At 61.3% G+C, this 13,006-nt stretch overlaps 1 protein-coding gene across 4 annotated transcripts in view; it reads right to left on the bottom strand.

Annotated features, from left to right (window-relative positions):
- Positions 1–13,006, bottom strand: part of PARVB (parvin beta) — a 105,154-nt gene that overhangs the window by 68,658 nt on the left and 23,490 nt on the right. The window contains exon 1 of one of the 4 annotated variants that reach the window (XM_043562855.1): positions 9,024–9,120. The exons of the other annotated variants lie outside the window; for them this stretch is intronic. Within the exon in view, the coding sequence (XP_043418790.1) occupies position 9,024 (1 nt within the window). The 5' untranslated portion in view covers positions 9,025–9,120. Of the gene's footprint in view, positions 1–9,023; positions 9,121–13,006 lie in introns of those variants that run through there. 4 annotated transcript variants of the gene reach the window in all.

Below are 13,006 nucleotides of genomic sequence, written 5' to 3'. Positions count from 1 at the left end.
CAGTGAAATTAAAATGCATATACGTGCCAGGAACAAAGGATGGGGGAGAGCCCCCCCACCAGGCAAACCTGCTTTTCTGAGAGTGAGGAAGAATCCTGGCTTCCCGAAAACCTCAAGGGCCAACATCATATCACGTAGGGGGTGCCCTTCAGCACATGTCCGTGAGCTGACGATCAGCTGGACCCACGTCCCCGCGGCCAGCCTCCCCTGACCCCCGAAAGGGCCGTCCGGTTTTGCCTCCTGCTTTCTCGGTCCCCCTCCCCCCGCCCTTCACACAAACGCCTGGTAATCACCGCATCCTGGCTGCATCCGTGCTAATCTGGATGGGATGTGTGTGCTCTGTTCCCTTGATTTGCGGATGGTGAGTTTATCACATTTCTACCAATCAATCGTGCCGGGTTTCGGTGAGGACGTGGAAGCAATTTCAATCACTGGTCATGAAAATCTGCCATGAGTCAACAAAGAGGGAGGAAGGATCTAGAATAAGCATTAGGTGGGGGCAGAGGAGGGAAACCACCCCCAAATGAAACTCAGAATTATCAAAAAAGCCACATCGACATCCGACGTCTCCCTTTATGCGTATCGGCCACGGCCCCTTGGGGCCAAGTGGGGCAGGGTGCCCCGACCAAAGCGGGGGGGGGGTGCGAGTAAGGAAATCTGGTCATTTCCAGGAGCGGACAAGCCCAACAAGGTTAACACACCAGGAGAGAAGTCTGCTTAATAAAGAGAAAATGGAAAAGGCAGGGAAAAACAAAGCCCAGTGAAGCAAGTTCGCCTGGTCCCTGCTCGGCGAACTCGTATTAATTAACCTGATCAGTAATGTCCCGTTGTATTCGGGGAAATCCAAAGCGTGCTCTGCTGAGAAAATAAGAAGATTAAATCATTAAGTCGTTAAACACACACACACACACACACACACACACACACACACACACACAAAATTTGATGTGCACCTGCCACAAGAAACCTCAACTAGAGAAAAAACTAGCGAAGCGCGTGCGGAAACCGCCTGAAGGATGGCGCCCTCTAGTGGCCCATCTCCGCCAGTGCAAGTTAGACCACATACCATCTGCTAAAGGTTCCATCCAAACTAGAGAATCAGGTCCGCTGGACAGAGGGGCACCTTCCCAAAGCAGGTGGCTTTGGGGCAGCCCTGGGGCTGGCGGCTACGCCCCCACCTGAGATACTCCAGGGGCCGACGTGGCATTTCAGGTGGCCCGCCTGGGCAAACGGGACCACACCCACCCCGAATGGATGCAACACTCCAGGCAACAAAGGGGAAGGACCATCACGACCCACGAGGGTTTCCCGGTGACCAGCCTTCGGAGGGAAAGCCCCAAAGGAGCAGCTAGAAGCCAATGGGGAGAACCCCTCTCCGTCAGCCAAAGTGAGGCTCCCCACGGCACCCCACACAATCCCGTGGGCCCCGTGCTGTTGTCGCCCTTTCGAGTATGACCACGTCTGAGGCATCTGTGTGCACCTGCTGCTGGAAGGGCAGTGCACGGGGCCCGGCCCAGAGGACACACACGGCGAGTCAATGGTGAAACTGTCGATGAACGAACGAGGGAACGTTTCAGGACTCTGACATCCCCCTCCGGTGCTCCTCTTTGAAGCTCCTAAGGGCAATTTTCTTTTAGGGCCCCCGTGCCCGGCTGAATAACGCCCCGCTTCCCCCCAAAGATATTTCCATCCCCATCCCTGGAACCCGTGACTTTGCACGGCAAAACGCCTTTGTGGGTGTGATTAAGTTACGGATCGTGACACGGGGAATTATCCTGGCTCATCCAGGGGGGCCCAAAGACACCGCAAGGGTCCTTTAAAAAAGGACACAAGTGAACCGTGAGCAAGGAGACGGCAGAGACAGGGAGAGATCCGAAGACACCGCGCTGTTGGCTTTGCAGATGCAGGACGGGCCCCACGACAAGGAACACGGGAGCCTCTGGGAGCTGAGAAGTCAAGGAAACGGAATCTCCCCGGAGCCTCCAGAAGGCGGGCAGCCCTGGATTTGAGGACGTAAGACCTCCAGAACGGTACGTCCGTGTTGCTCTGAACCACTGAACGTGGGCATTTGTGACTGCAACCACAGGAAACTCGCACGGCCACGAGACGGCCCCAGCTATGCCACGTCATTTCAAGAGGCCCAGAACATTCTTTGGCTGCTCCCGTTTTACTGAGCACCTACCGTGTGCCAGACCCCAGGCTAATAAGCCCCCGGGGACACAACCGTTATTGAAACAGGCACAGCCTGGGTCACGCGAGCGGAACAGACACACGCGAGCACAGAGGATGCGTCCAGCCAACGCCGTGGGTAAAAACGCAAGTGTCCCCGAGCGTCCCAGGTCACGCTCGTGTGACGATGGGGCCGGAGAAGGTCGGCTTCGTGGTGGCAAATCCACTAACACGAGTCACTTTGTTACCTTAGCTGCAGAAGGAACAGGATGCACTCGTGTCCTCGCGAGACCCGAGGTGGCTCCCGTCCCCGCAGCTGCTCAGGACCGGCCACCACAGCGGCCCACGGGGCCACCGTGCTCCTCACCTCCTCGTGCGCCTGGCTACTGAACGGGTCACGGGGAGCAGCCGGGGATGTGCTAGGCGCCTGCCCCTTCCGACCACCTCTCTGGGCCTGACCCTTTGCATCTGGCTCTAGGCCCCAGGAGCACCTGCCCTATGCGTCTTCTGAGTCCCACCTCTGCTGCTCTAGATCTCGGCCCCCCCGGCATCCGGGGCAGCAGCCCCAGCCGCTGTCAACCCATTCTTTCTCGAGGTCATCGCTCAAGTCGCTACCAACAGGAAACACCGGCCCAGACGCCAGAGTCGGCGCCCGGCCTCGGGGGACACCGGTACCGGGAACTCATCAGCAAGCCGACGAAGAAAAGGTACCTCGTTGCGGCTTGGCCCACGTGTGCCGGGACCGAGCATGCTCTCCAGGTGCAGGCAGGGGTGGGGGGGGGGGGGTTGGGCAGGAGGAGGACTCAGGTGAAGCAGGTCCGGTCTCACTACCCACCCGGCTGTGATCTCCGGCAAGGCAGCTTCTCCCAGTGCTCGCCACGGTCTCTGCTCCGACATGAGGAGGCAAGCAGGGCTGGCCGGGAGCGGGGCAGGACCGGGGCCTGGGACGCCGATCCAGGGCTCCCCGCCACGCTCTGTAAGCCGCCCCTGGCTTTCAAGGAGCCGGGCCTTTGCACTTACGTCCCCAAGCCTGACTAACACGCCGCCCGTGTGACTCTTTATGGCTCCTCGAACGGCTGCTTCCTTTGTTGTAAAGTTTAAAGCCCTGCAGGTCGTATCTCTGAGTTCTAGAGCTGCGTGCGATAGACGACATTCTATCAGAACGAACAATGAGCCCACGCGGTTCCCCAAACGCCGACACGGGTGCCTGCCTCCCAGAGGCCCGCCGGGCACGTCTCCCTCCTCGGAGCCCCGCACGCTTTCTTCAGGGAGGCCTCCCTCCTCTGGGTTGTACCGGCCCTTGGGAGGCAGCCAGATCCGGAAGATGTGCAAGAACCCATCACGTGCTACGAAGGGTTGAAGTTCAGCCCCCGGAATACATGGTGCAGCCCTCGCCCCCGTGCCCCGAATGTGGCTTTATCTGGATACAGTGTCTCTGCGGATATTTCTGAGACAAGGCCACCCTGACCACTGGTGCCCCGAAGACGAAGACATGGGGCGCCCGGGAGACTCTGTCGGCTGAGCGTCCGACTTCGGCTCGGGTCATGATCTCGAGGTCCGTGGGTTCGAGCCCCGTGTCGGGCTCTGTGCCGACAGCTCGGGGCCCGGAGCCCGCTTCGGATTCTGTGTCTCCCTCTCCCTCTCTCTCTGCCCCTTCCCTGTTCTCTTTCTCAAAAATAAATATTTAAAATTTTTTTTAAAAAAGAGAGAGAGAAGACAGCCACGTGAAGACAGAGACAAAGACCAGAATCGAGCAGCCACAAGCCCAGGAGTGCCTGAAGCCACCAGAGGCCGGAGAAGGCAAGGCCGATCCTCCCCTCGAGCCCCCGAGGGAGCACGACGCAGCTGACATCCCGACTTTGGACTTCCGGCCTCCCCACGGTGACAGAATGAGTTTCTGCCAAGCCACCCGTCTGCGGGGCTCTTGCGGCAGAGTGGGGCCCAGGCACCCTCCGCATTTGTGGACACCCGGGACCCTCCGTGTTCTCACCTGCACGTGGGGTAGAGGCGCCTCAGCTTAGGGGCCGGAGGGATCTACCGCCGTGCGCCCCGCGGGCCCGGACCGGCCGTGACCTGGTCTCTGGCAGGCACAGGACACCCTTCCCACTCCTGCACGGAGCCGGGAAAACAGGGATTTGTCCTGCCGTCCTTCAAAAGACGTCCGTGCACAGCCGCGCGCGGCCCTGAGCGCCGGGACGCTGTCCCCTGCATCTCGCCGGCGCCCCTCGCCCAGCCTCCGGGGACAGTTCTGTCCCCCAGGGGCCTGGCAGCGTCCGGACGCGGATACGGCCGTCCACCTGGAGGCAGGAGGTGCTACTGGCATCTAGTGCGCGAAGCCGCTCCACACCCGACTGCGGCCGCCTCGGGACCCCCAGAAGCTGGCCGGGCGGGGACTCCCTGGGACCCTCGCTCAGGTTGGAATCTCACGGGGCCGTCAGGGACCCCGCCCGGCCGTCCTGGGCTCTGCAGACCGCACCCTGGGCTCCGAGGGGACAGAGGGCCCTGCACTCAGGGAGCACCTGTTCCTGTCGGAGACGATGCGGAGTATTAAAATAGTAACAGCGTGACGATCTCGCACGATAACAGAGCAGAACTAGGCGTAGGGGGTGGGCATCCCTCAGCCCACGTGGCCGGGGTGGGGCAGGGTCCCTGACTCTAGACCCTCGGGACAAAGGTCCACCCAGGCCCCACCTCCGGCCTCCGGGGAACACGCGGGGTGGGTGTCCTTGGCACAGAGGGACAGCCCGCTCTTCTGTCCCTCTGCTGGATGACGAATCCAGTGTGGACACGGGGTGGGGGCCCGAGGGCAGGGCCGAGCTCAGCAGCTGTGCGCATCTCTCTTCGTTACCCTGCCGCGCGCTGGGCCCTCGGCCACACGCTCGTGCCCACACACCCTCCCCGGCCCCGCCAGGCAGCTGGGGGGCGGTGGGGACATGGGGGAGGAGGCAGCGAGTAACGCCTACTGCCCCCCACCCCGTACCCCCTTCCTAGGGGGGAGGTGCTGACAGGGATCCTCTGATACTGTGCCCTGCAGTCCAGGATCAGCCCGCCCCGCCGGGGCGCCCGCTCACTCGCTCGCTCTCTGGGGCTGCGGGAGGCTCAGCCATTTGCCGGAGGCCTGGCCTCCCACCCCCTCACCTCTGGTTGTCCCGGCAACCAGGCCCCCTCCGTCCCCAAGGAAGCCACGGCTCCCGCAGGGTGAGGCTCTGCACAATGGTGACAGCAGGGGCTAGGCAGGGACGGCTGGACCCGCCAGCCAAGTGTGCGGCCGGGACAGCTGCTGTCGAATGCTCCCCTGACCCAGCCCAGGGTCACGGTCCCGCGACCGCCCTCTGTCCGCTTTGCTGACGCAGTCGGCCGCACAGGCGACAGGACCGCACGGCTTTAGCACGAAGTTCTGAGGGGCCGCTGAGTGTGGGCTGGTGAGCAGGTCGGGTCGGAGGGGGAGGGGTGGGGAAGGTCACCCCACGGCCTGCGGCCCCCCTTCCGAGGGGGGCTCCCTCCCGGGCCTCCGCGGGTGGGAGTGGGGTGACCCCCACTTCTGCCCAGCGGACCCCAATTCAAAGCGCACCTGCTTCCCCAGCTGCACAGAACATCTGCGTTTGGAGAAACTGAGGGACGCGGTTCAGTCCCTGGCCCCCCTTTGTTGGCAGACAGGGGTTAACGGTCAGGGGGTGGGGAGGGCAGGCGCGCCTGTGTTCGTCCACTTTCAGTCGAGATTTCCTCCACTTCACAGAAGAAGGCTGGCTTTCGATGCACATTTACAGCTGAGCCGCGAGGGGACTGGGCTCAGTTTACTTCTGCTCATCTACTCACCCGGCGACCCCTAGCGACATCCACCAGCAACCAGGCCTGGCAGGGCAAGGACGCAGACACAGGCCCTGCCCCGAGGCCTCAGCGTCCAGGACGCAAATAGTGGAGGGACCGGAGAGGGAACGGGCGGCAGTCCAGGCAGGCTTCCTGGAGGAGGTAACCTTGGAACTGAGTCTTGAAGGACCCTGGCCCACAAGCTGGCGGGGAGACGGTGCCAGTCCCCGGCCCCACGTTCCCAGCAGGTGCGAAACGTGTGTCCTTTTGTTCTGGGACCTCCTGTAGCAGGAGGCTGGCTAATAAGCCGGGCAGAGAGGATGTCTGTGAAGTCCCGCTCGACAAACTGCCACCTCTCCGTTCTCAAGGTCCCATTGCCTTGCCCCATTCCACCCCCACCTCGAAATCCCCCACCCGCAAGGGCAGCGAGCGACGGCCTTCGGGGTGGGGACAGAGATGGCCAGACCTGGCGCCGCGGAGGAAGGAAGTCTGTCTATGGGGAGCCCCCCCCCGCCCCCCAACATCCTCCTCCACGAGCTCACTCGGGCTCCCCCTGCCGCTGCAGACCGGGGACCTGAGGCTCTGCACACAGCCGACCTACCCGAGGAGAGGCAGCCAAGGCTGACATTCCTACTGGAACCAAGTCTCCCCAGCGACAAAGTGCTGCCCACGACGCAGCAGTCGGGGGGAGTCACGGGCAGTTAAGAAACCTTAGACACCTCTCCCGGTCCAAGATCCCCACGGGTGGGAGGAGGGTAGGGAGGAGGGAGAGGAGAGGCAGAACACGAGACGACAACAGGCAGCGACACGGGGAGAGCGGTGCCTTCCGGGTGCCCGTGGATGGCCGTGGGGGGTCTAAGTGCAGTGAGGCAGGCCACCTCCCTTATCCCCACTTTATAGACGAGGAAGAGAGAGGACTGGCCGAGGCCCCAGGACCAGGAAGAGAGGGGCCGGGATCTGTATGCCGCCGTCCCACGAGCTGAGCGTCCAGAATAAATGCGCACCTGCTACCCTGAGCCCCGTCACGCCTACCCTGCCCGCATGCTCAGCAGGCCGCAAGCCTCAGGGGGGGACAGACACGCGGGTGTCGGGCGCCGTTCCAGAAAAGGCCTCTGGGTGCAGGCAGGCGGCCGCGGAGCCGGGTACTTGCCCGTCAGTCCCCAAGCTTTGGGAGCCCGGGGCCCCTTTCCTAACCGAGAGTTTAACGGACCTCCACCTCCTTCGGCCACCGTATGCTCCCGGCAGAGAGTACATTTGGCACAGCTTTAAACTAGCTTTGGGACACCCAGCAGACCCCGAGAAAATGGGAATACCATGGGGCCCAGGTGAGCAAGATGCCTGCCCGTTCATCCCTGTCATTTCTGGTCCCCACGTGGGCTCCCCGGACCTGGGCGCTCCCAGGTCTGGCGGGAATTAAGCCAGGGTCGAGGAAGCAGAGGAAGGAGTGGGGGAAGTGGAGCTAAACACGGGACCTTTTCTGCAGGACTTCTCAGAGCCTTTACTGTGCTCCCGTGCCCCGTGCCTCTCCCAGGGAACAGACAGGGAAGGCAGCTACCCGGCGCTTCGGGAGAAGGGGCAAGAAGGTCCCGTGACGGCCTGAGGGGAGGGTGGCAGGGTCTGCCCCTCCACCAGCCACCCATTCATTCCCCCCACCCCTCCCCGGCCCACCCCTGCACGGGAAGAGCCAGAGGCCCGGTTCAGATGCTTTCTGCTCCTCACCGTAAGGCCTTCGGTCTCTGAAGGGCGGCAGAGGAGCAAGCAGAGAGCCCCCTGCATTCAGTCTCCTTAAGCTCCTCCCTCAACTGCCGGCTTCCCCTCCAGAAATGTCCCCACACGCCCACAAAAAGCCCGTGATCAAGGCACGGGCAAAAATCAGCCTGTGACCTCTTTTTTTCTCCCCCCCAAGTTTGTTCATTTATTGATTGATTGATTGATTTAGCGAGAGCAAGCAGGGAAGTGCAGAGCGAAAGGAGAGACAGAGAGAGAGAGAGAGAGAGAGAGAGAGAGAGAGAGAGAGAGAGAACCCTCAGCAGGCTCCATGCTTTCAGCACAGAGCCCGATGCGGGGCTCGAACTCATGAACCGTGAGATCATGACCTGAGCCGAAACCCAGAGTCAGACGCTTCGCCGCCTGAGCCCCCCCAGGCGCCCCAGCCTGGGACCTCCCTTGCCCACCTGAGCATCAGCTCCTTTTCTGTAAGGATACGGCGGGCAGAGTCCCAGAGAAACGGGGCTTCTCCTCCACCAGGTGGGTGGGACGGAGCCGTCTTTCGCTGTCAGAGGCACAGGAGCATCTGAACAGCCGGCATCTCACCGCCCCCCCTCCAGGCCCCAGGGAGGTGGCCGGCGAGAAGGGCTCCAGACGAACCCGACTCCAGGTCTCATCTGCCGTGTGACCCTCGGGTGGGGCACTCGGCCCCTCCGGGCTTCGGTGCCCTCAACTGCGAGGTTACGAGGTTGGCACGAGACACCTCGCCTGTCCCCCTCTCTCCGTTTCTCAGGTGGGAACACACAGCATCAGAGTGACCGTGACCAGCTGCCACGATCGTGCTGATGAGGGCAGAGCTGGGCGCACCCCCATGCCCTCGACACAAACTCCTCCACCATCTGCCGTGGCCAAAGAAAACACAGGATGAATCTCTCATCCGGGGGCAACGGGAAGAGCCAGTTACGGGGGGAAGACAGAACCAGAAGGTCGCTGCAGGAAAACCCGTCACATCGGGGAGCCCATAACAGAAGCCTGGTGGCAATCCGTCCGTCCCTCGAGACGTCCCAAGCGCCACTCTTCCGGGCCCAAAGACCCAGGGATGGAAGCGTCCCACACGCCTCAAGGCCCAGAGCAGGTGCCCGTCCATCTGGGCCGAGGTGAGGTTCCCGAGGACCCTCCTACCCCGCCGTCCTCACGCCTTCCCAGGAAAAGTCAAAAGTCCCTCCAGCCCGGGGCCCTCCCTTGTCTGAACAGCCCTCGCCCCAGGAAGCAGGGACGGGGTAAGGGCCAGCCTGGGTTTAACTCCTGCCGAAAACGGTCAGAAAACGGGGGGCACTCACTGGCCAGGTGGGGGTGCGGCTGGAGGAGGCGTCAGAAATGCAGGGGAACGGGAGGCCAGCGGGCACCCGGCGGGGAGCCGGGGGGCACGCGTCACGTTCATATACGGACACGGGCGGGGACGGCATGACTTGCAATTTGAGGAAGGGGCCTCTTTAGGGCTTTGAGGAAGGCCTGTGAGGGATCGGGGTGCCCGGAGGACGGGGCTGCTCTCCGACGATAGAACTCCGCCGACCACAAAGAGCTATTTCTATCCTCGCTGCCAACGGCCTCGTGGGCAAGCAAACTGCTCCGGGAAAACCAACCCACGGGGCACAGGGAAGGAAGGAAGACAGTGTCCACTCCCGCGGTGTGACCCAGCTCGTGTTTATTTGGCTCTGGGAAAAACCACGGCGGGCTGGGGCCTCCGATAAGCCTCCGATCTCGGCCCGACGCCGGAGGCCTGGCTACGGGGCAGGCCCGCGGCGCCCCAGGCTGCATCCTGGCCGCCAACGACGCGTCAGGAGGGCCAGCGCGGAGGACGTTTGTCACCCCGTCTCCACGACAACGGAAATCAGACACCAGAAACAGACAGCCGAAGCCAGAGCCGCGGCCAGACTGTGGAGGCTGGTCGATGTGCCCTGGGTGGTGCCTCCTGGCTAACCGGGACGGAAGGACCAGGGGACAGCCCGCAATGGGGAGACGCGACGCAGAAACAAAAACCGGCCTTCTCCCTGCTTTGGCCACGGGACACGCCATCTGGTTTCAAGGCCGGGCCCGCCTGCCCCCCCCCTCCCCCGAGCTGGGGGACCTGGACAGGCCCCGTGTCTGCGTTTCCACATCTAGAGAGTGGGGATGTCACTGGGATAGGCAAGTTCACACGGCACCTGGCACCGGGAAGCACTATTAGCTACTAGCTCTTCTTTGCGACGATGATGAAGCAACCCCCAACTCCCGGAAACACATTCTCCTTGTAGGTGCCGCTCAGTACGTTCTCCAGCTCCCAGGTTTGCTCAGACAGAAGTGCGTGAGCCCAGCGGGGACACGGGCGGCCGGAGCTGGGCCTCTGGCTGGCAAGGGCCACGAGCAGTCATGGGCATCGGGATCCCAGCCTCCAGGGCCGCCCAGCCGCCGCCCCCCACCCCCCAACTAGACACGGTACAAAACCGAGGTTCACGCAGAGGTGACACCGGGGAACTGGGACAGCAACTATGAGCGACCCGAAGCCAGTGCAGTCCCGAGGCTGGTTCTCGTGTTTGGGGGTCTATGGGCTAAACTGTATCCCCCCAGAATTCAAATGTCAGAGTCCTCACCCCCAGGACATCAGAACGTGACCGTGGTGGGAGACAGAGCCTTTAAAGAGGAGATGAAGGGGGCGCCTGGGTGGCTCAGTCGGTTGAGCGTCCGACTTCGGCCCAGGTCACGATCTCGCGGTCCGTGAGTTCGAGCCCCACGTCGGGCTCTGTGCCGACAGCTCGGAGCCTGGAGCCCGCTTCGGATTCTGTGCCTCCCTCTCTCTCCGCCCCTCCCCTGCTCACACTTTGTCTCTCTCTCTCTCGAAAATAAATTTTAAAAAGTTTAAAAAAATTAAAGAGGAGATTAAGGTAAAATGTGGTCCCATGGGTGGACCTCGATCCAACCTGACCGGTGTCCTTATAAGAAGAGGAAATTCGGACACACAGAGAGACGCGTGCCAGTGGTGTGCGCACAGAGGGAGGACACCCCCCTGCAAGCCAGGGACGGACACCAATCCCACGGGCCCTGACCTCCGACTTCCAGCCTCCAGGACTGTGAGCACATAAGTTTCTGTGGTTTAAGCCATTCGGCCTATGGTGCTTTGTTAGGACAACCCTGGACAACCAAAATTAACAGAGCGCCCGTGGCCAGGACGGCAAATGGCACCGGTGCCCGGGGAGATGCCGCTTCAGCTTGAGCGGAGCTCCTGCAGGAAGGCCCTGGCCAGCTCCCGCCAGGAGACCGCGAGCGCCCGGGCAGATGGGGCGTCCCCTGCTCACAAAGCCTGGGACAGGAGTGGGGGGGGGGGGGGTCCTGTCAGCGCCTCTGTGCCACCAAGTCAGCCAAGCAGATACCCGGAGCTGGTGCTCAGCTCCCAGGGGGACAAAAATAACAGAGGGTCAGTCATGAAAGGAAATGCTACCTAGCTTTTAAAAGGAAACCAACTGGGGCGCCTGGGTGGCTCAGTCGGTGGAGCCTCCGACTTCGGCTCAGGTCACGATCTCGCGGTCCGTGGGTTCGAGCCCCGCGTCGGGCTCGCTGCTGTCAGCGCAGAGCCCACTTTGGATCCTCTGTCTTCCTCTCTCTCTGCCCCTCCCCAGCTCATGCTGTCTCTCTCTCTCTCAAAAATAAACATTAGGGGCACCTGGGTGGCGCAGTTGGTTAAGCGTCCGACTTCAGCCAGGTCACGATCTCGCGGTCCGTGGGTTCGAGCCCCGCGTCGGGCTCCATGCCGACAGCTCGGAGCCTGGAGCCCGCTTCGGATTCTGTGTCTCCCTCTCTCTCTGCCCCTCCCCTGCTCTCTCTCTCTCTCTCTCTCAAAACTAAATATTCAAAAAAATTTTTAATGAATCAAAAATATAAAATAAGGTCTCTTTAAACAGGAGCACACATAAAACAAGGCTGTACGTTCATCGGTTCGTGAGAACACCGTGACCAGATGCCCCAAGGAACCTAGCGCTGTGTCCCCCGCCAAGAGCGGTTCCGTATCTGCTGACGAGTGTTTGCGGGGAGGACGTAAGAACCGTGAACTGACTGTATTCCAGAAAGGAACGGCGCCCTCTTTCCCCCTTGTCTCGCTCTTCCTCAACTCCTCTTCCCGAGTGACGCCAAGCTCTACCTTCGCGGTCCAGGCCCGAGGGAGCCGGGCTCATCCCGACTTCTGTCCAGGCACTGTGTCCCCAGATGACGCCGGCCCACGGGGGGCAACTCACGCAGAGTCTGGTGTCCTCACGCCCGGGCCAGAAACACCAGGACTTGAACCCCAAACCGCCCAGCTCCAGCCACCCTTCTCACCACCCATTTCCCTCACTGCCAGCTCAGCCGAAGTCTGTCCTGCTCGACTTTTACTTAAAAACAATTTTTTTTTAAGTTTACTTATTTTGAGAGAGACGGAGACAGTGTGGGTGGCAGAGGGGCAGAGGGAGGGAGACACAGAGAACCCCAAGCTGTCAGCGCAGAGCCCGACGCGGGGCTCGAACCCACGAAACCGTGAGGCCGTGACCCGAGCCTAGACCAAGAGTCAGACACTTAACCGACTGGGCCACCCAGCCGCCCCCGTCCTGCTCGACAGTTTCAAAGTCTCCGTTTGAAAGCAGGTCCTCGCACCCCAGCCATGGAAGCAGCCAGCAAACTCCCGGGCAAGAAGCCACCCTTCGTTTCTGAATCCTTCCCACCTTCTCAGAACAGGAGGAAACGGTTTCCTTTGGTGACAAGCAGGAGACAGAGCGCTGCCGTGGGAAACACGCGACCCAGGACTGTCACATCCGCCCCTCCGGCGTGCTAGGCGAATGCACCCCGATGATGACAAGCGCTGTTTGAAATCAAACGACAGCAGTCTTTGTACCTGCTTAATAACACACCTCCTTAGCTGTCAAACAAGCCAAGTGAGACCTTTGCGAGGAAGACGGCGTGTGACAGCCTTTCTTTCAGCCACAACACCATCAACACCAAGTACATGGCATGCTGAACTTACGCCCAACGCCCACGGCCAGCCCTGCTCCCGGAAGAACAAGAAAGAGGGGCGCCTGGGGGGCTCAGGCGGTTAACGGTCCAACTCTTGATTTCGGCTCAGGTCACGATCCTGTGGTTTGAGGGTTCGAGCCCCACGTCGGGCTCTGTGCTGCCAGTGCAGAGCCTGCTTGGGATTCTCTCTCCCTCTCTCTCTCTGTCCCTCCCCTGCTTGCTCTCTCTCTTTCTCTCTCTCTCAAAATAAATAAAAATTAAAAGAAATAAAAAACAGGAAAGAGACACTATACCCGCTCATCAAAGC

This window comes from Prionailurus bengalensis, chromosome B4 (assembly GCF_016509475.1).
Source record: "Prionailurus bengalensis isolate Pbe53 chromosome B4, Fcat_Pben_1.1_paternal_pri, whole genome shotgun sequence".
NCBI lineage: Eukaryota > Metazoa > Chordata > Mammalia > Carnivora > Felidae > Prionailurus > Prionailurus bengalensis.
The sequence above is the reverse complement of the archived record's forward strand: the minus strand, read 5'-3'. Positions and strand labels throughout refer to the sequence as shown.